The sequence below is a fragment of the Ciconia boyciana genome, chromosome 23, assembly GCF_034638445.1.
Source record: "Ciconia boyciana chromosome 23, ASM3463844v1, whole genome shotgun sequence".
NCBI classification, from domain to species: Eukaryota; Metazoa; Chordata; class Aves; order Ciconiiformes; family Ciconiidae; genus Ciconia; species Ciconia boyciana.
This window is the reverse complement of record NC_132956.1, coordinates 7146219-7169366: the sequence shown is the minus strand read 5'-3', so window position 1 is coordinate 7169366 and position 23148 is coordinate 7146219. Positions and strand designations below refer to the sequence as shown.

Sequence of the window (23148 nt, the reverse complement as noted above, 5' to 3'; positions counted from 1 at the left end):
GTAACTTTTTTTCATCCGTTTCACAAAGATTTTGCATTTTTTGCAAGCCCTGTCGCCCCTTTAAAAGCAGCATGGTGGGATGGGAGACTGAGCAAACGGGTCAGGGGTGATGCCGTGGTTGCAAGTTTTGTTACTGATTCTTGACCTCTCTTCTAATACAGCTAGCGTCTGTCATTTTGAAACAGTATGTGGAAACTCACTGGTGTTCTCAGTCAGAAAAGTTTAGACCTCCAGAGACCACGGAAAGGGTAAGATTTGGTTTCATGTTGTCTACTTTGAGACACTTTATCCATCAAGAATATTAATTTTGTAGGTGGTTTAAAAAGTGTCGGTGCCCTTGTGTATTATGAGGATTAATGGCTTTAGTTAAGGTTTTCTGACGTTTTCCACTTTGAAAATCTGTTTTCAGTTGCTTAAAACAACACTAGACTTGAGAAGCTTGGGCTAATTTCTGTAGGAAAAATTCAGCCATAATGTTTCTGCTGCTCTAAGAGCAAGACTAGAAGAAAGCTGCTTTGTAAGTTTTACAAATACTGATTCTGGCAATCGTTTTTCAGAGATTTGCTAAATCTTGTGTTTTTCAGCTTGGGACTTAAAGGCTGTTTTCCCATGACAAATTTCAGTTTAAAGGTCTGCTGGGTTTCATTAAAAACCTGTTCAGTAGGAGTATCTAACAGCTAAAATGGCCAGAGATTCCAGCCCTTTGCCACTTTGACTGTTGACGGGACCATCTTTCACATCTAGGGTATGATTCATGCCATCCAGAGACAGTTGCTTGAAATAGATCTTGTGAATTATGCCCCAGAAGTGCTGGCTTTTTTTTCACATCCCCTCGGGGTTTGGTGACTAGTTCTCATTTACTAAAATCTTCCAAAGTAAGCAAACATAGTCCCTGACACTGGAGCTGGGATTTATCTCGGCTAACTCTGGATGTCTTCCATGTAGATATCTACGTCCTATCTAATTGCAGCTGTGAGCTATTTATTGTATGCTTGGCCGAGTGCTCTGGGTGAGAAGAGTGCTATGTTACAACACACCGTGCAGTTTTCCGTAAAAAAATTACGGGGGATAGTGTGCAAGGTTTTGTTGTCTCATGAATGTTCATTTTGTAAAACCAACATTTAATCAATATCAGGATACAGTCATAGGTATAAAATTTTTTTTTTTTTTTAATTAAATTGCTTTATGACTGGGGATCTGTTTTGCTAAATAATGTTATTCTCTACAGGCAAAAGTTGCTATTAGGGAGCTCCTACCCAATGGGCTGAGAGAATCGATCAGCAAAGTGCGCTCAAGTGTTGCTTATGCAGTTTCAGCAATAGCTCACTGGGACTGGCCTGAAGCCTGGCCTGAGCTTTTCAATCTCTTGATGGAGATGCTGGTTAGTGGAGATGTGAATGCAGTGCATGGAGCCATGAGAGTGCTTACAGGTATGTGTATGCGAGAGCTTTGGCGAGGCTGATGTAGGAAGCGGTTTAGGCTTTTCCTTACCTTCGTATTCTATCACTTTGCACTCCAAATTGAAGAAATTGGAATTTTCTGTTTCTCTTCTGCTGGGCGTGATGCCTGTCAGTCACTGTTGAATTGCATGCTCAGTAGATGTCCTGAAAGCTGAGGAAGAAGGTTCTGTGCTACAGAAGCAACTTTGATTGCCACACCCTCTTTTCCAGACACCTGCAATTTTTAGTGTGATATTTTTCTGTTTGCCTTCAAGGATTGCCACGGGTAGGCCAGACAACAGTGGTCTAGTTGAGTACAAATCAATGTGTTTCCAATATGTTGTTAGTGTTTCCCAAAGATTCTATTGTTGCTGGGGCCTACAAATTTGTTTTCTTATAAGAGCTTCCCTTCTTTTTCCATTTTCTAGAGTTTACGCGGGAAGTGACAGACACACAGATGCCACTTGTCGCTCCTGTTATTCTTCCAGAGATGTACAAAATTTTCACAATGGCAGAGGTATGATCTTCACTATTAAGTTGGTACTGAATGGCATTAGTGGGGATGTTTCTTGGAGCAGAGAAGCTCCAGATTTAACGGTTAAGCTGTACTGTAGTATGAGTTAGACTTAATTTTCTTGATGAAATGATAGTTGCTGGCAGCTAATATTTCAACATAAATGTTGAAGCCAATGATAAAATAAGAGAATCAAGTTAAAGTAAAAAATAAATACAATTAAAATAAAATTAAAGGAAATATAAGTATCTTGTGTTCCTGATCTATTATTTCAACTTTTTTCTAGGTGTATGGTATTCGCACAAGGTCGCGTGCAGTGGAGATATTTACCACGTGTGCCCATATGATCTGTAACATGGAGGAATTGGAAAAGGCAAGAGTTTAGATTACCCTACAGCATACATTGAATTCAAACTGAGCTAGGTTCTAAATAATTGTTAATATCAAAATGAAATGTTGGAGAATTATGTACTCTGTCAGCTGTAATTCTGGGGAAGAGGGTGTAATTTAATACATGTAAAGTGGCTAACTCCCTCCTTTACATGTATGTCTTGATACTGTGACTTGGTTTCCATAATTAAGTTTAACTTGTGACATATCAACAAACGTGCTTGTAACAGCTCAGAGGAAGGGGAGTCAGCATGGGGAGGAGATAGTGTATCATCCCTTTGTTTGGAAATCCCTGTCATAGCTTCCAGTCTCCAGGTGAACTGTGTGTTCTGGCCCTTGGGCGCGGGATTGGTTACGAGTCCTGGAACTTCATCAACTGCTTTAGCATGCATGTTAACCTTTTGTTCCTAAAGGGGTGGTGGAAACCAAACCAAACAAAATTTTAGAAGAATAGCTCTTAAGAAAAAAACCCACTATGCAACTAAGCTTTATACACATGAGTCTCCTGTCTGGCTCTGAGCACATCTGCATTTTATATGGCCTTTGACAAGTGGGTTTCCCAGCAATCCCCAGACAATAAATTGTTCTTTTTAACTTTTTGAGAGGTGAGGGTAGGAAAGGGTGACTCTCAGTCTAGTGTCTGGTTGTGGCTGAGTGGCTATATCTGTTGTTTCCTCCCTGTTTGCACAGGGAGCACTTCAGTGCAGACTTTTGGGAAGTTCTGATATTACACTGTATCTCTACTGTGCTGACAAGGTTACTTATGCAATAATATCATGCAGCTGGTACCAGTATCCAAAAGATATAAAAGCTCCCTACTGTCTTATTCTGGAGGAGGGCTGAAAGTGTGCTTTACATTGTAAACAAAAACTTCTATTGAAATTTGACTTAAAAAGATTGCCTCTTTTTCTTTTTTTTCTGTAAATTGCTAAGGTGGTATTTCATAGTTTATTTAAGCATACAACTTTGCTGGCTTAGCTATGGAGTTATGAGGAGTATTCTCAATAAAATTATTTTTGTCCAGTATTACTTGCTCTGCCAAGCACTGCTTACAGAGTGCTTTGACATCTGGAAAAATATTTACTGCATTTTCCTAGGAAGAATCGTCTTGGTAATCTTCAGGCCAGCTGTTGATACTCAGCTCACAAAGAGCTTGTTTGATTTGGGGGAGGGTGGCTCAGGAGGGAGATAAATGCTGTACACAGGGTTTGGTGTAGTTGCTGGTGTGTGATGTAGTCACCCCAAGTTTCTTTTATAGCCCCGGGGGGGGTCCAGGCGGTTGGGTGCAGGGCATGATTCATCTAATCAAATGAAAGTGCCTGTTTAGGAGGACGTGCGCTACTCCTGAGACTCTCCAGACTGGATTGTCTGGATCTCTATTTAGGGTCTGAAGCGATTAGCTTAGATGTAGGTGTGTGGTTTGTAGCAGCCTGTGGTGTGCAATTTTGAAGGGTGGGATTCAGCTGAGCTTAGTTCCCAGCATGAGGAGAGAGCCAAAGTGATGTCTGAAACAAGTATTTCATGTGACTTGGCAATGTTCTGCAGTTGCCTTGAGTCCCTCTTCGGTTTTGTAGCAGGAAAGTGCAATTTCCATTGCTTCTAGTGCTTTACTTGTCGGATGTCGGGGTTCTGTATCTAGTATTCACTTGTGCTTGCATTGATTGTAACCAGGGTGCAGCCAAAGTCCTGATTTTTCCTGTGGTGCAGCAGTTCACAGAGGCCTTTGTTCAGGCCCTGCAAATGCCTGATGGACCTACATCAGACAGCGGGTTTAAGATGGAAGTCTTAAAGGTAAGTCACTTAAGACTGATTAAATAAAGAAAGAATTGAATACCAATACACTGTGAGATGTGCTGAAAACAGAGAAAAATGAGTGCATCACCTTTCCTAGTACTGCTTGTGAAGTTTTTTGGCTCCCAGCACCATACATTGAAATAAGTTGTTCTGTCTGTACTGAAGATACCTATGATGAGATCCATAGGGATCTGTCCATAAAATGATCCATAGGGATCTACCCATAGGACAATCTGTCCTTGTCATTTGCTGATCTAAGACGTCTTGGATGCATCTTGTTTGGACTCAGTAGTTAAAATCTGTCTTTTTCTAAAGATGCTGCAAGATTCTGTTGCAATTAAGTTTTAAAAGCGTATTATGTGCAGGTGCTTTTCTAGAACTTGCCTGCTCTTTAATGCTAAATTATCTCTGCAAAAGAGAGGTGGAAAGTGTTTGTATTCTCCTGGTTTCCTGGAGAAAGAAGATTGGATTGCAGAGCTCTATGTGCATATAACTCGGTGTGTGGGGACAAGAGTGCCAATGTGGAGATCCCTTCAACAGCTGGGAAAGCGCTGGAGTTCTAGGGTGTGCTGCCTGCAACAAGGGGGAGAAAAGAAGAGCTCAAAAACATAAGTTGCAGAATCAAATCCAGATTTTCTATTTACTTGCACGTGTGCTGGGGTAAGCAAGACTTGCGTCACACTGTACAGGTTTCTGAAGATGGACGGCTGAGGCCCATTCAGCCACATTCCCTGAAGAAAACAATAAGAAAGAGTTATTGGAGACAAGCATCAAAAGTTTTTCATAATGACCAGCTTTGCGCTGGAGCCATGAAAAGAAATGCTGGGAGGATGCTATCGTATTATACAAACTAGCAACTGCTAAGTTCTGTGTCGTGGAACTTGGTTTTTTAGTCCTCTTAAAGGCAGCAGTACCCTGGTTATGGCATCCTGTCACTTCTCAGTAAGGGGTTGCAGGTATTGTACAATGGAAGCAGCCAGAGCTTATTTCTTGCTGTGCAGTACCAAATGGAAAGGAGTTTGCGGTAGGATGTTGGCAAGTTTTGTTGAGAGAGTGTCTCTTGTGGTTTTTTTTTTTTTCCTTTCCATTGGCTGTGCACTGGGATTCGTGGGACAGTAATACATAGGAACACTAACACGAAGGGGATACTCTGCAGGGTGTAATCTTGATTTGAACAGGCTGCAGCTCAAGAATGTCTGAATCTCTGATTCCAGGTACATACATTTGGATGTTTAATGAGTAGAAGTAGTTTTCAGCCTACACAGAAAGCAGCTGTAATTGATAGTTTCACTCTAACCATAGCCCGGTTCTTCTGTTCTTGTTACATTCATACATTCTGCAGCCTTTTTTGTTATTTACATAACAGTGCTTACTGGGATTGGAGCTGTTTGTACTTGTATGTCTGCACTGATATACAGCAGTAGTGTCTTGAAAGATGTGACAGGCTGGGAAAGTATTTGAAGAAATGTCATTGTGTTCTTGCTCTGTTCTTTAATTGTGCGTGGGCATCTACTTTTGGCCACTGCTGGGTAGGTGCAATACAAGAGAGGATTTTGGTCTGAATACACTATTGTATGTTGGGTGGCATTGATGGCAGCAGAAAATCAATATGGATTTAAACAGTAAATTCAGATCTTCTGCTGACAAGGGGTTTGTAGGAGGCTTTTTGTGAACAGAGAGTATTGTGGCTGTTGACTCAGGGCAATTCATGATTTTGTCACTTAGGGTTTCTAAGCTGATGATACCAATTTTCTCAGGGAAAAGAGATTCAGGGGAAAGACCCATAAATTGCCTTCCCTTCCAGAAAAGTGGATTTTATAGTCATTGTAATGCGGAAGTAAGAGACCTCAAGGGATTAGTTAAGCCAGCTCTACAGATGAGATCATTACAGGAACCCCTTGAAATGCTGATGCAATGAAGGAGGGAATCAAGACTTTTTTTTAATAGTACATTTTCAACCAGATGCAAACTCAGTCCTATCTTTTTTTCCTTAATGAAGTGCTATGCAGCAAATGACAGGAAGATTTTCTTTTTTCTTCCCTGTCTCTTGAGAGCTTTGTACTCCAAGGTTCGTGGAGTTCTCTGTGGAAATCAGAGGCAGCCCTGACCTAAAATGTCTTGCTTTCCATATAAGAACGTTATGCAGGACAGTGTCAAAAGCTTTAATGAAGAATACTGAAGTGTCTATGTCCACCTGATCTGCTGGGACAGTTATCCTGTTTAAGAAAATAAGTAGGTTGGATCACGTCATGGCGAACCACTGATTGTTAATTTGTCCCAAATCTTTCCAAGTGTAGTTACAAGTTTTGAAGCAGTTATCAACAGGAAAGTCCGTGCCTTTAACCCTTGGAGGAGATGGGAGGTTTGGCCACAACAAAAATATTTTCAACCGTGAGGACTAGAACGAAATACCAGTGTTGTAATTTATTGTTTTGTTGTTTGATAGTTTAGCATGAATTAAATTGGTATCTCTGAGGAGGAATGAGCTGCAACTAAATGATTCTTGAATCCCAATTCCAGTGTTGTTGAACATGCCACTATTGATTGTTTTGAGAGAAACAGTGATTAAACATGACAGGTAACAGAGTTAAGGCAAATTTCATAGCAAGGGAATACAAATATGGTGTACTTAGTATGCAGTAATTATATCAACAGCACCAATTAACCAACAGTCTAAAGTACCTTACAACCTTGCTGTAGTGCTGCTTCACTTATGCTTAAAATCTGTTCTTTCAACACCTGTATATTAATTATACCCTCTTTGTTCTTGGGTGGAAGACAAGGTGGTGGCCAGTGTCTTGGGGGCAGATTTCCTAAGTTCATGAGCAAAGTACATAGCCTGTACCTGCTGCACTCGTACTGAACACTTAGCTTTAGCATGCTCTCCTGCTGCTGGCTAGTGTATATTTTAAGCTTTTTATCCACAAATTTGGGGATTCCTTCTCTGTCTAAAGACACAAGTAGGAAGTGAAGCAAGAAAAGGCTTTAATACAGAGTGACTTTAAGGAGATGCTGAGCAATTAGTCAAGATGCGGTTGGATTTTTCTGGCAGAATAGCTGGAAAGGGTTCAGGAGCTGTCGTGTTGCTCCCCCAGTGGTGGTTTCGGTGTGTTTGTGCGGTGACTCAGGCTACAGGTGTGGATGCAGTCCGTTATTGTCTGGCTTGGCCATTAAACGTCCTGCTTGGGGAGTAGCTTGACTTTGCTCTGAAGAGAGATGGATAAGGATTTTCTTGGAGGATTTAGTAGCTGGTGGAGCAGTACGTGGGGGTAGGCAGAGGGAGGAGGAGGAGATTTGTGAAGCAGTTCTTTTAGCTCAAACAAGCAGTGGGAACTGGCAGAATGAGAGGCCAGGGGTTGAAATACAACATTTGACAGGAGAGTGTGCTCTTTTTTTTAATGACTTGCACTGCAGGAAAGTGGTGAACTTGCAAATGCAGCCCTCTGTTGTTAGAACTGCAGAGCTATTGAATTGAAAAACTCTCACCACTCCAGCAGTGCTTCCTGCAAGATTGTCTTGGCATATAGCTTAGAAAAACTTGCATGGGGTTCATAAGCAGTGGCATATAGAACTAGTCTCTTTAGATGCTACTGTGGCCATAGTCGGGGTGTTGAGTTTGCAGCAGTCCTGCAGACCAGGTTCAAATCCTCTGCCAGCACCTGCATAAAGTTTTTTTTTGTTTTTTAGAGGCTGGTTTTTGTCAACAGGTCTTTTCTTTAACGCTGCTGTCGCTTCCCAGACTAATTCTCAAACTTACGCATCTGGATTATCTCTGGCTGTCCAGTCTTGACAGACACAGTCTTTATATAATATAATAAGTTCTGTATCTTACCACCAAATTATTGCATTGTCTTCATTTCCAGAGTTGTACATCTCATGTTATCCCTTTGCTTCCCTGCAAAAGAGCAAATATGAAGAGGGGCCTGTTTGTCAGAGTTCATGCAATTGAGGGGACTGCCTGGTCAGGAGTGAGAGAAGATGACCTTGGTGGCAGGAAGACATTGGATTATCTCAATTGTTAATGAAACAGCAGCCTGTGATTTGAGTGTTTGTTGATGGTTTTCCCCAGTTTTGCTTCTGATTGATATTCTTTTTTTGTTCCAGGCTGTGACAGCACTTGTGAAAAACTATCCGAAGCACATGGTTTCGTCAATGCAGCAGATCCTGCCCATTGTCTGGAATACCCTTACAGAAAGTGCCGCCTTATATCCTTTGTAGTGAATGGTTTTAACTAGAATAGAACAAGACAAACCCTGTCTCATACACAATAACGACCTGAATGCAGCTGAAGAGCATGGTACATGGTGTAGTCCGCTGTGACAGGCAGAATATAGGCATCTATGGTGTAGATGTACCGAATATTTCTGTTACATCAGTAGGCTCCATTAAGTTTCTTTTAACTTAAAAGTTGTATATGATGAATGATGAGAGTGCCTGTGTTAGACTGGCTGTAGAATTGCGGCCGATCTCTGCATTGTTTCTGGTACTCTTCGGTGAAAATTGTCTTCTTAAAAAGATGTCTATTCACAATGTAAGGACTTCACGTAAAGGAGAATCTACAATGTCCCTTGCCACAGCAGTACTAATGGCTGGTTACACTTGCTGCTGAAGTTGATTTGCCTTTTGAATTTTGTAACAGTCATTACTTCACTGCACAATTGGCCATGTTAGAGGTGCTCTGTTGATAGTTTTTCCAGTACTTGCAAACTGACAAGTCAGATTTTTCCATATCGTTAATCCAGAAGTTGCTTTTTTAACCTTTTATAACGAGACAGTAATTGTAGAATACTGAGCCTTCTTGTAGCTTTTTGTGAATTTTTGGTATAAACACCAGAATTGGACACTGTGTTGTGATAATAATGTAAGGGTTGACGGAGCTTTTCCTCTGTAATTTAATAAGAATGTCTGTTCTCCTAGAGATCATAGATCTAGACCTTTTTATGTCAAAGCTGCCTGCATAGTCTTGCGTTTCAGAATCCTGTTGCGTGTTGGGTGATAGGCTCTTGTAGAGTGAAAATGGGCAGGGAGACCATAAAAGTAGCCTTAGTTCTGGAGCAAGTAGAGGCTGTCTAGTTTCAAGGTCAGCTGTTTTCTTTGGGGGGGGCTTGTTGTTGTTCTTTTAGACACCTGTAAAAATACAAGGAGCTGTTTGTTAAATTTTTGATGGTGTATTTCTCCCTCAGCTGTCCCAACTCCCACTGCAGTCCTGCTGGCAGCTGAGATGACAAAATAGTTTTTTGTTTGCAAAAGGGGAGAGTCTTGTCCTTCCTTCCCTTGTGTTTGCTCTGGCATTTGTTGGACCTTCAATTCGCCATCCCCAAAGAAACCTCCTTCCTCTCCGCCCCCAGGTTAGTTTTCGGCCACTTCCCAGAGTTGGAGGCTCATGGAGAGGCCTGACGAGGAGCAGAGCCAACATAAGGTAGCACATGGGATCATGGGGTGGCTCCTCACCCTTTGGCAGCAGTGAAGTGTTGAATTGGCTCATCCCCTGGAAAGAGTTGAGTCTGAGTGGTTCCGTTCTTGCAGAGTTTTAACATAAATGAAGTTTTGGGTTACCTTGGAGGATTTGGTTTAAGTGTATCAAATGATCTAAAGGATGTGGAAGTGGTCTGCAGGAGTGGTCTTTGAAGTTGGGCAATGCACAAAGCCAGGAGCTCCTGGGGCTTGTCGTCTCTCTGCAACACAGGACTGTGCGTAAAGTCAAAGATTTTTTTTAAGAAAGTAAACTTCCCTAGTTATCAGGAATTTTAAGATAGGAACAGATTAATTCCTGAATAGACGCAGTTCTTTAGAAACACGCATATTTACTTAACTCCATCCACTTATGTGAGAACAGAAGTAAATTACACAGAAGAGGTAGAGGACCCTGTGGATTCTGATGGTAAGAATTTGTTAAACTGCACTTTTGCCTTCCCTTTTGAAGACGAATGGACTTGCCTAATATTATTGTTGTCAAAACAGTGACTGAAACACTGTAGGATATTGTGCATAAAGGTACATTTATGGTGTTAGAACAGTGTCCATCATTTATTTGCAAGTTCATGTGATTGTGATCAATGAAGCTGCGTAATTTAAGGAGTAAGTTCTGCAACAATTTTGAGGTAAACGTAATGGGACAAAAGAAAACCAAATGGGTTTTAGGTTGAGCTTGATCACTTTTAAAGAGGGGTGTGCAGTGAGGTGGGAAGAGAGCAGAATATGATGAGGTCAGACGTCCTCCTGGGGCTGCTGCTGCCCTTGCTAGTCCAGAAGTAAGAATAAACATTATCTCGTCAGACAAGCTAACCGTTCGTAATTATATTTGACACCCATGTATACCTTTCTGTATGTTAGCATATTCAGTTGTGGTTTTTGTTTTCAACTTCTGCCTTTCTGTATGTTGGCATATTCAGTCATGTTCTTATTTTTTCCACTTACTTCTTTGTTCAGGTGAAGTATTGGGCTTTGAAAATCTAGTGTTCAGCATATTTGAATTTGTTCATGCCTTGTTGGAAAACAACAAATTTAAGAGCACAGTGAAGAAGGCTTTGCCAGAGCTGATCTATTACATCCTCCTTTATATGCAGATCACAGAGGAGCAGGTGAGTGTGTTTGTCTTGTGTAGGAAGCAACTGAGATGAGAGATTTAAAACAGCTAATGTCCTAGGAAGAGTTTCAGTGCATGGAAGCTGCTGTAATCTAGTAGGCTGTTCTGTCACTTTCCTGTGCCAGGAGTTAGGGCAGTAGCATCCAAATGTTCCCAAATGGTGTAACATGAATCAAATCACAGAATGGTTTGGGTTGGAATGGACCTTCAAAGATCATCTAGTCCAACCCCCTTGCCACGGGCAGGGGCATCTTTCACTAGATCAGGTTGCTCAAAGCCTCATCCAACCTGACCTTGAACACTTTAAATGATGGGGCATCCACAACTTCTCTGGGAAACTTATTCCAGTGACTCAGCGTGCTCATAGTAAAGAATTTATTCCATATATCTAATCTAAATCTACCCTCTTTCAGTTTAAAACTGTTGCCCCTTGTCCTGTCACGACAGGCCCTGGTAAAAAGTTGTCATCTTTCTTATAAGCCCCCTTTATATATTGAAAGGCAGCAATAAGGTCTCCCTCAAGCCTTCTCCTCTCCAGGCTGAACAACCCCAAGTGTCTCAAGCTTTCTTTCTTCATTCCTTCATGATGTGTTATGCTGTAAAATGAGGATTATCATGCTGAAAGGGATAGCCAGGTTTCTGTGATAGTGTGATAGTGAAAAAATTGTGCTAGTGGTGTGAAATAATTTGTACTGGAATTCTACATGGCTCCTGGCCTCCCAAGCCTGACAGCCATTGTCTTTTTGTTTAGGTAGGCATGCATAAAAACAGGCACTCTGTTAAAGATTCATCTGCTTCTCCCATTCCTCATCTATAAATAAACTGTGTAACATTGATTCCAGGTCAGTCATTAGTTCTGTCAAATTCTGATCTCAAATGAGGAGCAGAAGAGCAAGATTAGCTCAGAACAGAGAGGGTGTGTCCAATAGAATATAGGGTTTCTCCAGTAGAACATAAGAAAAATCAGTTGAAGACTATAACTTCTTATGGCAGAGAAAAATTCTGAAAGTAGTTTTGCAAAACGGAGATTACTGGGAACAGAAAAGCTCCCTTTTACCCTTGGTGTTCTGAATTAGTCATCCACCCTATCCTTTTTGTTTTCTTTTGTTTCAGATAAAAGTTTGGACCGCAAATCCACAACAATTTGTGGAGGATGAAGATGATGATACTTTTTCCTATACAGTGAGGATTGCTGCACAGGATCTGTTGCTGGTATGAAATGTGTTCCACATTTAGATGCAACCAAAATAATAATAACAAATAATAAACCTAGCTTCATGAAGGCCGTTTGGAGAAAAGGCCAACTTTTAAAAGTCTACACAAATAAGTGTTATCGTTTCCTTCTGTGCAGGCTGTGGCTGCTGATTTCCAGAATGAGAGTGCAACTGCTTTGGCTGCAGCAGCTACAAGACATTTACAAGAAGCTGAGCAGGCTAAAAACAATGGTGCTGAGCACTGGTAAGGAGATGGGGCAGCAGGGAACAACACTGATATGAATGGCAAGCTCTTTTGCAGCATGGGGTGCAGCTCAATTTAATCACATTTTTTTTGTGACACTGCTACTGGTGGACAAGGATGAAATTTGAGAACTCTGATTAGAAGAAGGAAAAGGAAGTACAGCAGTTGTTAAGCCAGATGACGAACTCTTCATGTGGAATACTTTCAGCAATTCCTAGGACAAGCTAGTTGTCCCCAGGCTTCCTCCAGACCCTGACAATTCCTTAAAATGTATAATTGGAAACTATAATTAGTTATATGCAACCTGAAGAAAAATTGGCAATAGTTTCACTTTCTGTTCAGTTAATTAAGCCCAAAATTTCAGGCATATCTTCTTTTACTTGATGTAAAGAAGAGATATAGGTGCTGTATGCAGATGTGTGTGTTCAATTTTAGAACTTCAAAGTTGCAATTTTTAATGTTAATTGGGGATAGGAGGAGAAAGCTCAACTGCAAGAGTACCTGGTTGCTGTTCCATAACTATTCTCTCTTGGTTTTACAGTGCATTAGTTCAGTGTTTGTGTTTATTTTGAGTATTAGTGTCAGAGTAGCCACTCAGTATAGTGAGCAGCAACTGAATGTCAGAGAAATCGGACATTGAGTCCCTGTCTGCCTTAATTGTGATAAGTTTTAAAGCAAGTTATTTGCTTCACAACTAAAACCAAGGAGAAGTGGTATTTGCCCATAACCCTATTTCATCATAATGAACAAAACGTAATGCAAAATTAGACATTTTTAAACCTTTAAAGTGCTGGGTATCTCAGTGCTTCTGCACATAGAATAATTAAGTCAGGCACAGCTGGAGATGTAAGCCTTCATAGAAAAGTCTGATTTCTTTTTTTATTATGGGAACAAAATTGGTACAAGAAGTAACAATTACTCAACCGGTATTTTAGAAAGTGACTGAGAATGCTGCCTATCCTGGGTGAGTTTCCAAGCCCCCAGCTTGCTGAGTTTTGCAAATGTTCATTTCTTTCAGGGCCTTTTTAAATTCTCTGCTTTGGGATCAAGAAAACAGTTGTGGTAGCTTAGACTGAAAAATTTTTATGGTTTCCACTTCAGAATTTTTATTTATTTATTTATTGAGGCAATGTTGGGGGGAAAACCTAAAGGCATCTGAATTCTTTTGCAGGTGGAAAATACATGAAGCTTGTATGCTGGCCCTGGGCTCTGTGAAGTCTATTATTACAGACAGTGTGAAGAATGGTAGAATACATTTTGATATGCATGGCTTCCTGACAAATGTTGTTCTTGCAGACCTCAACCTTTCAGGTATATTGGCCCTTGCCATTACTCAGAGTAAATGCTGAGTGCCAGACCTTGGACATCTCTTACAAACAAAAGTGTCTGGTGAATCAGGTTGCTGTACGCGTGTAGTGTTGTGAAATGCAGTTGTGCATGTTGTACAGGTGAAAGGGCATAAATCTTATCTTGTGAGTTCACACATGCTACCAGGTCTAGTATAAGTCATTTACATGTAGGACACTATGCCTTTGGTTGCAACTCACTGTTGTCTGGATGCTTGAGCCTGTAGGGCTTGGAGATGGAATGGTGACTGCTTGGGGAACTTGGTGGAAAATAGTGGTTCTGTTGTCTTGTACCAGTTTCTGGGAAAGATACCAGCAGTGTTTAACAGGCTTCGGAATTCCTGCAGAAACATACCATCCCATTTTCTTTACGCTGGGGCTGACCCTAGTCGTAGCACATGAATTCAAATAGTATTCCTAGCTGAGTGTGATCCTATTATTGGGATCTCTGTAGGCTTCTGCTTTCTATGTTATCTTGCATCAGTGTGCAAGAAAGTCAAAGGAGTTGTTGAAAGTCAGACCTCAAGAATCCTTGCAAATAATTAAAATTTGAGAAGTTTAAGCCGATATGAGCATTATTGGTGAGTCCAATTAAGTTGTGTCAGTGCAGAAAAACAAATTGCTGGATGCTTTCATCAAAGAAATATTTGTTTAGCCTATTACAAAGAAGGTTTTTTATTTTTTTGAGTTAATTTGGAATGAAGAAATAGTGTGCAAAGTGGATAGTGTGCAATGCATGTAAAAAACAACCTCAGCTATTTACATATATTTACACACATTTGCATATGTGGTATTGGGTTGTAAATGAGCTAGTGTGCTCTAGAAGGAGCTCCTGGATTCAGTATATAGATAGTTCTCAGAGGATGTCCATTTAATGCTCAGTAGTGGTAATAAGACAAAGAAACCTTGCTTTTTATAATACTTGCTTAGAAAACAAAGCTTTGCTCTTGCTATATATCTTGCATGGAGTTTTTTATGTCCTCGTCTTAAAATTAATACTTGCAGGAGTATAAATAATGGCACTAAAGATGCTGAGAAATAGAGAGCATCATCTGTTTGAGGATAGCCTAAATAGATAAGGATACTTTTAGTCTGAAAAGGCAGAAGGGTTAAGTGTGATAGATACCTCATACTTTGATAAGTGTAAACAGGTGAGTAGATAATGAGTATTTGCTGTTTCGCTGGTGCTGTTGAACATCATGTTCTGTAATTACAAGGTGATGGCTGGAAACTAGAAAAGTAATCTGTAAAAGATCCCTGTATACATGCTCTGTTTCTCTAATTCTTTCCCCTAAGTTTCTGCTATTTGCTGCTCTTGGGGACAGAATATTGAGCTAGATGACCGGGAATTACTGAAAAAGCCTTGATTCTCTTCCTTTACGTTTGTTCTGATGATCACTAAAGCATGTATTGCTGTATTGATGAACAAATTCGATTGTAACTAATTGAGGGAAGAAGTTGTTTTTTAAACAAATTTGAAATTATTTTTTGAAATAACTAAGAAAATAAACTGGATTCTACCCATGAAGAAAAATTCTTTGTGTGCCTGCACACTGGTCTTCTGTGTCATATCTTACCATTTTCCTGCTAGGATGACAAAATTTTGGATAATGGATGGAAGCAGCTGTAATTTTAAACTCATAAAACTTACTCTCAAACCACTGGGTTTTTTTGTTTTGTTTCAGTGTCTCCTTTTCTCCTGGGTCGTGCTCTTTGGGCTGCCAGCCGTTTTACAGTGGCTATGTCTCCAGAACTAATCCAGCAGTTCCTGCAAGCTACTGTCAGTGGCCTACATGAAACCCAGCCTCCTTCTGTCCGAATCTCTGCAGTCAGAGCTATCTGGGGGTAAGTAAACCCTAAGATATTCCAAAGCTCCAGGGATAGGTGGTATAAATTACAATTATAAAACTGGTATGTTAAAATATTGATAATATTTTTGTATACACTGTGGAAGTATTTGCTTTGAATGAAATAGCATTAGCTAGAAGAAATAGAATAATTAGAAATATTCTAATAAATAAATAGAAAAAATAAATAGAATTAATAGAATAAAAAGTGTAAGCAGGCAGGTTCAAAATAGAATAACTCTAATGAGGAATATGAAATTGAGATTCAAGGTTGGCTACAATAAAATGTTATAATGGATACAGTCCCAAAGAGAAGCAGAACTAGATAGCGATGGAAAGCATAAAAATGAAACCGAGATTATTCCTGTTCAGTCATGAAGGTGGCTGAATGACATAATACGGGCTTGTGGAGCAAGTCACAGTAAGAAGTGTTGGGGGGGGGGAGGGCGGCGGGTGTTGTCATCCTGTTTTTGTAAATAAGTTGCAAGAAGAAAAAGGGAAGATCTGCTGTATTGATTCTAATGTGAAAATTGAACATTAGTTTAAAAACAAACACACACAAAAAAACCACAAAAGAACTACTCTTCCCCACCCCCCCAAAAACACCTTGTCTTCTATTTGCATTGAAATGATAATGAATAAAGGCAGAGACTTCATAGTTATTCCTAGTTATTAGGAATTAGTTATTCCTGAAATAGAATTAGAATCCTTAGAATTAGAATTAGAATCCTTAGTTATTAGGATTCTTACCCTTAGTTATTAGGGTAAGGTATTAACTAAGGTATTACCCTTAGTTATTCTTACCCTTAGTTATTAGGATTCTATTAGGAATTAGAATCCTTAGTTATTCCTGAAATTGTTTTTTTCTTCCATAGCTCACTTGTAGAACACTGTGATTAAAGACGTTGTAAGCAGTGAGTCTCACTCAGACACTTTTTTTCCTCAAGGTTTATTTTCTCCATCAGTGGGCAGTTCTTAAGAGAGAATTGTTACTAAGAGGCAGTGGAAGCTTTTAACATCACTTGGCTCAACTCTGCTTCTGTGAACCATGGAATGAGGAGGAAAGATAGCTGAGCTGTTGAGAGATCAAGGAATAGTAGACTGATGGGGAAAAGTCCTAGAGGAGTGAACTTAAGGCAAAAGAATGAGTGGAGTGAAATAACCTCTTATCTATCATCTAGTGTTAAATGTATAAATCACTTTAATATATCCAATATGTATTTTTTATCACAAATTTCTTGTCTAGCTACTGCGACCAGCTGAAGATCTCTGAGAGCACCCATGTGTTGCAGCCTTTCCTTCCTAGCATTCTTGATGGACTGATCCACTTGGCAACTCAGTTCAGTTCAGAGGTCCTAAACCTTGTGATGGAGACGCTGTGCATCGTCTGTACGGTAGATCCAGCATTTACAGCAAGTGTGGAGAACAAAATCTGCCCCTTCACGATTGCAATATTTCTGAAGTACAGTAATGGTATGCATTCAATTTATATTCTCAAAGTACAGTTGTTTTTGCTACTGAATCCTGGTGCTAAAAACTTAATAAATGATAATTGAATGAGCATTGATTCATTGAACGGTAAAGCTAGAAGGGAAACTTGCTGCTTTGCCTATTCGAAATAGTGGTAGCAAAAATTGAGATGTGTTTGTTAGTATGTTTTAGTAAATGGTGCTTTCTCTCTCCAGATCCAGTTGTTGCTTCTCTTGCCCAAGATATCTTTAAGGAGCTAGCTCAGATAGAAGCCTGCCAGGGTCCAATGCAGATGAGGCTAATACCAACTCTTGTCAGCATCATGCAGGCCCCTGCTGACAAGATCCCAGCAGGGCTTTGTGCAGTAAGTGCTACAGTGGTACATGGTCTTGGCTGGAGATGATTCCCTGTTCTTTAACATATAGGATGGCTGGTCTGCAAAGAGTAGAAAGGTTGCTTTTAAACTGCTTTGGAACAATGACTTTGATCATTGGTAGAGGTTTCTTTGTGGAGAGAAGGCAAACTGCAGGTGGGGGAAGACGCTTCCAACAGTTAACTTTAAACTGCTCCTCTGGCCATCTTCCAGTCTCTGCAGCGTATCCCTAGTCACTTTGCTTTGACATAGCCATCTTTCACCAATAACAGTCTCCTCTTTGTGGTGGAGTGTTCTCCAGCAGGGTGCACGACTATTCCTTGCACTTTTTTTCTAAGGCTTTTTCTGATTTGTATGTCACATATGTATTAATTGCTGGAGATAAATTATACAGGTTTGTCCTTCCTATAAAAAGTCAGCTTATAAAAGATTAAGCATTGACTATGTAGAATGATTGTATGGAATTAAACCCATAAACATCTTTATCAATATGCTTATAATCTGCCTATTGATTGGTATGACTGTAACAATCACTCATGGGTAATTAAAATAAATTTAAATCAATATAAACAACATGGAACAAGTCAGCTAGAACGGTTCTCTGGCTGTACTGAGTAGCATGCATTAGGGTACCGTGAAACTGTTTGCCGTATTTAAGTGGTTACGCTGCTTTTAATGTTTGAACTGCTTTGGGAACTTTTACAGCGCATGCCATGTGTCCATGTCAAATACAGTGATGCTGTGGGTGCATGACTCCAAGGTCCTTTGATTTTAAAAATATTCTAGACTGTGATCGCAGTACTGCCTCACATCCCTCCAGTTTACACCTTTTGATGCTTGCACCAGCGGTGGGTAATTCTGACTTAGCGTACTATGGCTGCTGCTGTAACAGTGCTTTTGTTTGTGTTTTCCTTTCAGACTTCTATCGATATATTGACCACAGTTGTGAGGAATACAAAACCTCCTCTGTCCCAGCTCCTGATCTGTCAAGCATTCCCTGCAGTGGCTCAGTGCAGCTTGAACACAGATGACAATGCTACTATGCAGGTAACACTGTGGGGAGTGGTAAGGACTGCAGGGCTATGCGAGTCCAAGAGAGGTGACCACGTAAGACAGGTCGCATAGCCTTTAAGGGAGCCCAGCCTTTGCTTGTCAGTAGCTATATCGGCAGCTCCTTGGGAGTCTCTGCCACCTCCAGTTTGTCATGAAAGTACTGCTGTTCAAGGGCCTGCAATGACTTTTACTGTTCATTCCTTAATTTGGAGGACTGGAGTGAGTAAAGCAGCAGCCTTGATCTTTTTTTCTGTTTTAGGGCTCTGGAGTACATTTAAAAAAAAACAAAACCAAAAACCAACAAACCCAAAAACCCACCAAAACCCAAATGAAAAAAAAACCAAAACCTTATTGCTTTCCGTCCCCCGTAATAACTTTCATCACACCTAGGAATGGCAGAGGCCGTCTTCAGGAACATGCTCAGGCATAGGGAAGCAAAAGACCTCCTGCGTAGAAGACCCTCTAGGCCTCCTCCTTCTCGCCGTTTTCTCCTGTACTCATTTAGGTGGGAAGGGGAAGGCATACTGCTTTTTGACTGAGCCAGATATGGCGTGGAGGGAGAGCAAGGATTCATCTCAAACAGCAGTAGTGCCTGAGCTGTGCTTGTTGGCAGGCTCTGCTATTACCTGATGATGTCTTTAGAGCAAGAAAGAAAAAGCTTCAGAGGCTAAAAGTGCAGGGTGCCTTTTCATTCCAGCTACTAGCTGGCATATAAATAGTAAAGCTGGTTTCATTCCTTATGTAAGGAGTTTTATAGTGCCAGCTGCCCTTTGCCATGTGAATACAGACCATAGAAATGGCTTTCCCTAAACAACATACTGGTAAGAATAGAATCATGGAATCATAGAATCATTTAGGTTGGAAAAGACCTTTAACATTATCAAGTCCCACCGTTAACCCGTCACTGCCAAGTCCACCACTAAACCAGGTCCCTAAGCACCACATCTACACGTCTTTTAAATACCTCCAGGGATGGTGACTCAACCACTTCCCCAGGCAGCCTGTTCCAATGCTTGACAACCCTTTCAGTGAAGAAATTGTTCCTAATATCCAGTCTAAACCTCCCCTGGTGCAGCTTCAGGCCGTTTCCTCTTGTCCTATCACTTGTTACTTGGGAGAAGAGACCGACACGCACCTCACTACAACCTCCTTTTGGGTAGCTGTAGAGAGCAATAAGGTCTCCCCTCAGCCTCCTTTTCTCCAGGCTGAACAACCCCAGTTCCCTCAGCCGCTCCTCATCAGCCTTGTGCTCCAGACCCTTCCCCAGCTTCGTTGCCCTTCTTTGGACACACTCCAGCCCCTCAATGTCTTTCTTGTACTGAGGGGCCCAAAATTGAACACAGTATTGGAGACCAGCAAGAAGAGCTTGGAGACCAGCATGCTGGTTGCTCTGCTGGATCTTTGTTTTAAGAAGAATTCAAAAAGACTGCAGTTTGGCTGCTGGGTTATGTTTTGTTCATGCTACACTTTGCTGTCTTCATCTCTCACTTGTTAGAATCTCTTGGAATTTCTCTTGAGTAACAAGACTGGCATAATAATGCAGCTACTTCAGGTTGTCTTTGTATTTACTAGATGATCTTCTTGAGAGCTGCCTGGGCAGTGAAGAGTTTTGTACTTGATAATGAACTGAAGTCCATAGAAATTATTTTTAAATTTAGGCACTCATTTTACTGCACATTAGAGAGCTTGGATCTTTTACAGATTCCACCAGTTTGCCCATTGTTTTTGTCTTGGTTAAGGGTCTTTTTGGGGTGATGAAAGGAGATGTCTTCCCACGCCTCCCCGCTCCCTTGCCTAGAAAGGGAAATTCTAACATGATTATTTTCTTGTTTAGAACGGTGGCGAGTGTCTGCGTGCATACGTCTCGGTGGCGCTGGAGCAAATTGCACAATGGCATGATGAACAAGGCCACAATGGACTGTGGTATGTGATGCAGGTGGTCAGCCAGCTTCTAGATCCAAGGACCTCAGAATTCACTGCTGCCTTTGTGGGCAGGCTGGTCTCCACTTTAATTTCGAAAGCAGGAAGTGAGCTGGGAGAGAATCTGGACCAGATCCTGAGAGCTATCCTCAGCAAAATGCAACAAGCGGAGACACTCAGTGTAATGCAGGTGAGCAGGCTGGGAACCCAGGAGAATAAGTAGAAGTGTCAGGAAAAGAAATTGTCTTTTTTTTTTTTTAATTGTGTGCCTGATTATTTATGGCTACTACAGTTGGAGGTTCTACATATCTTCTTGAAGTAGTCAGGAAAATGCCTGCTCTGCTTATACAGAGTTGTCTGGATTACAGGGTAAGCCAGGTTCTTGCGGGTAAGCTTCAATGCACCTTAAATAGTCCCCCATGACCTTGGCTTGCAAGCAGTGAACCTTTAGAGGGGACAAGAGTTGCCCAAGTTGCCATGTTGTGGCAAAAGCAGCACATGTTTTCGAGTGCATGTATTAAAAGGATAAATGCCTGGGAGTTGAGACAAGGTGAACTTACGGTGGACGGGAGGTGTAGTTGGCCTGCATCAGATGAGAGGCCAGACAAGAGCATCACCATCTCTTCTAGCCTTGACCTATTTCTAGTGGCACACTTTTATGGAATGATTTTATCCCAGTGGTCTTCATTCTCTCTGCTATCTTTCTTGTCTGTGCCCTTAATGTAAAACATCTAGTGATGGCTGCCCTGGTTCCTCAGCAGCAGCTGGGGGAAGGCGTTTTGCTGGCACTGTTGAGGAGTTCTGCCTTCTGGCAAGATCCCACCTTTGCCCTTGCTGTGGGACTTGGCTGAGGCTCACTCTGCTCTAACCCTTTTATCTTGTGTATTTCTCTGATTTTTGTATGTGCATTTTTCAAGCCAGCACATGGTGAATCAAGAAGGCCATTCAGATGTCAGCACAGATTTCATCTTAAAGCCTTGATTTGGTTTTTTTTTGTTTTTTTTTGTTTCCCCTTGGAAACACTCTTGATTCTTAACTGTTCAGAATGGCTCTCACTTTGCTTGGTATTGGTTTTAAAAGATTTGGAAGCTTAAATCTGAAGCAGTCACATAAAGCCCCTGTAGCCAGGGGAAGAGAAACGAGCCTTTCACAATGCTGAATCTTTTCCCTGTGTTAGCCTGAAAGATGGACCTCTGGAGGTGGGCATCTTTTCCCCGAGGAAGCCTACAGGGATGCCCTCAGGCTTGGAGACTGACATTTAGTCGTACGCAGCATATGAATTCTACTCCTGGTCTTTAAGATTCAGACTGTAAAACTGCATCTTGTAAAAAAAAAAAAAACAACCAAAACAACAAACCTTTCTAAAACTTGCAGTTCTTTCCCTAAAACTTGTGTTCAAAGTGCACTCAGAATTGGAAGAGTGCTGCTGAATTATGATGTGATGATGTGGGAGAAGGGTGGTCCTGTGGTGGAGGTGATGATGGGAAATCCCTGGGGTGAAAGGGGAAGAGAATATGGGTTCTGGCTCTGGACCAATAACTTCTGTTCCTTAGCTTGATAATGAGACACGTTTCTGCTAGATATGTGTGGATTTAGAGCTCTGTGTATAGAACCATGTGTACAGCCTCTGGTCCGTTGAGCAAATTAGGGCAGTTGCGGTGTCTGAGTGTTGCATATGATATTTTTGCTAGTTAAAAGTCAACTGCAACCTCTGATATTTTTTAAATAGCTTTTTAATCTTTGCTTTAGGAAGGTTTGTTAGTTAGGGGCATGGGTGTGAGTAAACTTACTCCTGCTGTGTTTTTTGGTGGGGGATAAATACTGCTGTTGACTGTAGTAGTTTATTGCCTGCTTTTGTAGCACAGAGTGTCTTGCAGAGGGTTATACTTCCTCTTCTTCTTGGGGTTGGTAAGCATAGTCTCTGCTCTTGCAGAGAACTCAGTTACTTGAATATTTGATAAAACATTTTCAGCTATTAAATTATGTACAGCTAATGTTTCCTTTCTCCTCCTGTAGTCCTTGATTATGGTGTTTGCTCACTTGGTTCACTCACAACTGGAACCACTCCTAGAGTTCCTGTGTAGTCTCCCCGGACCAACTGGCAAGCCTGCCTTGGAGTTTGTAATGGCTGAATGGATGAGCCGGCAGCACTTGTTCTATGGGCAATACGAAGGCAAAGTCAGGTAGGATGTTTTCATAAGCAGGATCCATGCGTTAATGTTAGCTGACTGATCATCCCATTGCAATTAAATGCACTGGGTGTGAGGGGAAGGGGAGCTGGTTCAGACTTGCATTAGTGTGTGCCAGTGTTGGACAGAATTCATTTTTTCCTGCACTGTCAGTTTGGCTCAGGAGAGTCGTGGTAATTGGAGCAATCTCTGATCTTCCTCTAAGTGCTCCTCTTGCTGCCTGGTATTTCTGTGCTGGAACAGGGTGACCCAAGGGGGAAGGGGGTGTTTCTTGCAAACACAGGAGTGCTTTTGAGATTGAACTTCTGTGCCTGGGATGAGAATAGCCTCCAGGCATGAAATTGCCTTTATAGACTACTGTAGAGTTTCAGGGCATTGTAGAGGGTTTCCTAAGAGAATCTGGTGATTTCTTGTTGATTTAATGATCTCTTAAAAGTCAATAAAGAAATCAACTGAAACAGTTTTCTCTCCCTTTTGCTGTAGGAGCACATCTGTGTTCTGGTGGAGGAGTACTATATTCCAAAGCATGAAATATTCTGTATTAATTTAAATTTTGCCGCAGCTGCTGTCTTTGATTTTTCTGGAAATGTGAAGCCTAACAGACCACTCTTAGGGGTCTCACCAGCTGTTAACTCACTTCTTAGTATGTGTTGGTGTGTTATTGTTATAAGGCAGTCAATAGCCTATGAAATGAATAATAAGAAAAAGCGTGTTTAAAATGGACGTTTGTGAATGATCATGCAGAACAAGAGGCAGTCTGATTTGGGGA

The 23148-nt window shown here is 41.1% G+C and overlaps 1 protein-coding gene across 1 annotated transcript in view; it reads left to right on the top strand.

The window, feature by feature from the left end:
* The window catches only part of IPO9 (importin 9), a 40178-nt gene that overhangs the window by 10798 nt on the left and 6232 nt on the right, over window positions 1–23148 (top strand). Inside the window, exons 3-19 of the mRNA XM_072844950.1 lie at window positions 162–248; window positions 1229–1430; window positions 1868–1956; window positions 2240–2326; window positions 4015–4134; window positions 8242–8342; window positions 9960–10018; window positions 10567–10718; window positions 11837–11935; window positions 12075–12181; window positions 13353–13492; window positions 15213–15372; window positions 16621–16847; window positions 17060–17208; window positions 18136–18264; window positions 20105–20380; window positions 22207–22373. Of these exons, the coding sequence (XP_072701051.1) occupies window positions 162–248; window positions 1229–1430; window positions 1868–1956; window positions 2240–2326; window positions 4015–4134; window positions 8242–8342; window positions 9960–10018; window positions 10567–10718; window positions 11837–11935; window positions 12075–12181; window positions 13353–13492; window positions 15213–15372; window positions 16621–16847; window positions 17060–17208; window positions 18136–18264; window positions 20105–20380; window positions 22207–22373 (2351 nt within the window). The remainder of the gene's footprint in view (window positions 1–161; window positions 249–1228; window positions 1431–1867; window positions 1957–2239; window positions 2327–4014; window positions 4135–8241; window positions 8343–9959; window positions 10019–10566; window positions 10719–11836; window positions 11936–12074; window positions 12182–13352; window positions 13493–15212; window positions 15373–16620; window positions 16848–17059; window positions 17209–18135; window positions 18265–20104; window positions 20381–22206; window positions 22374–23148) is intronic.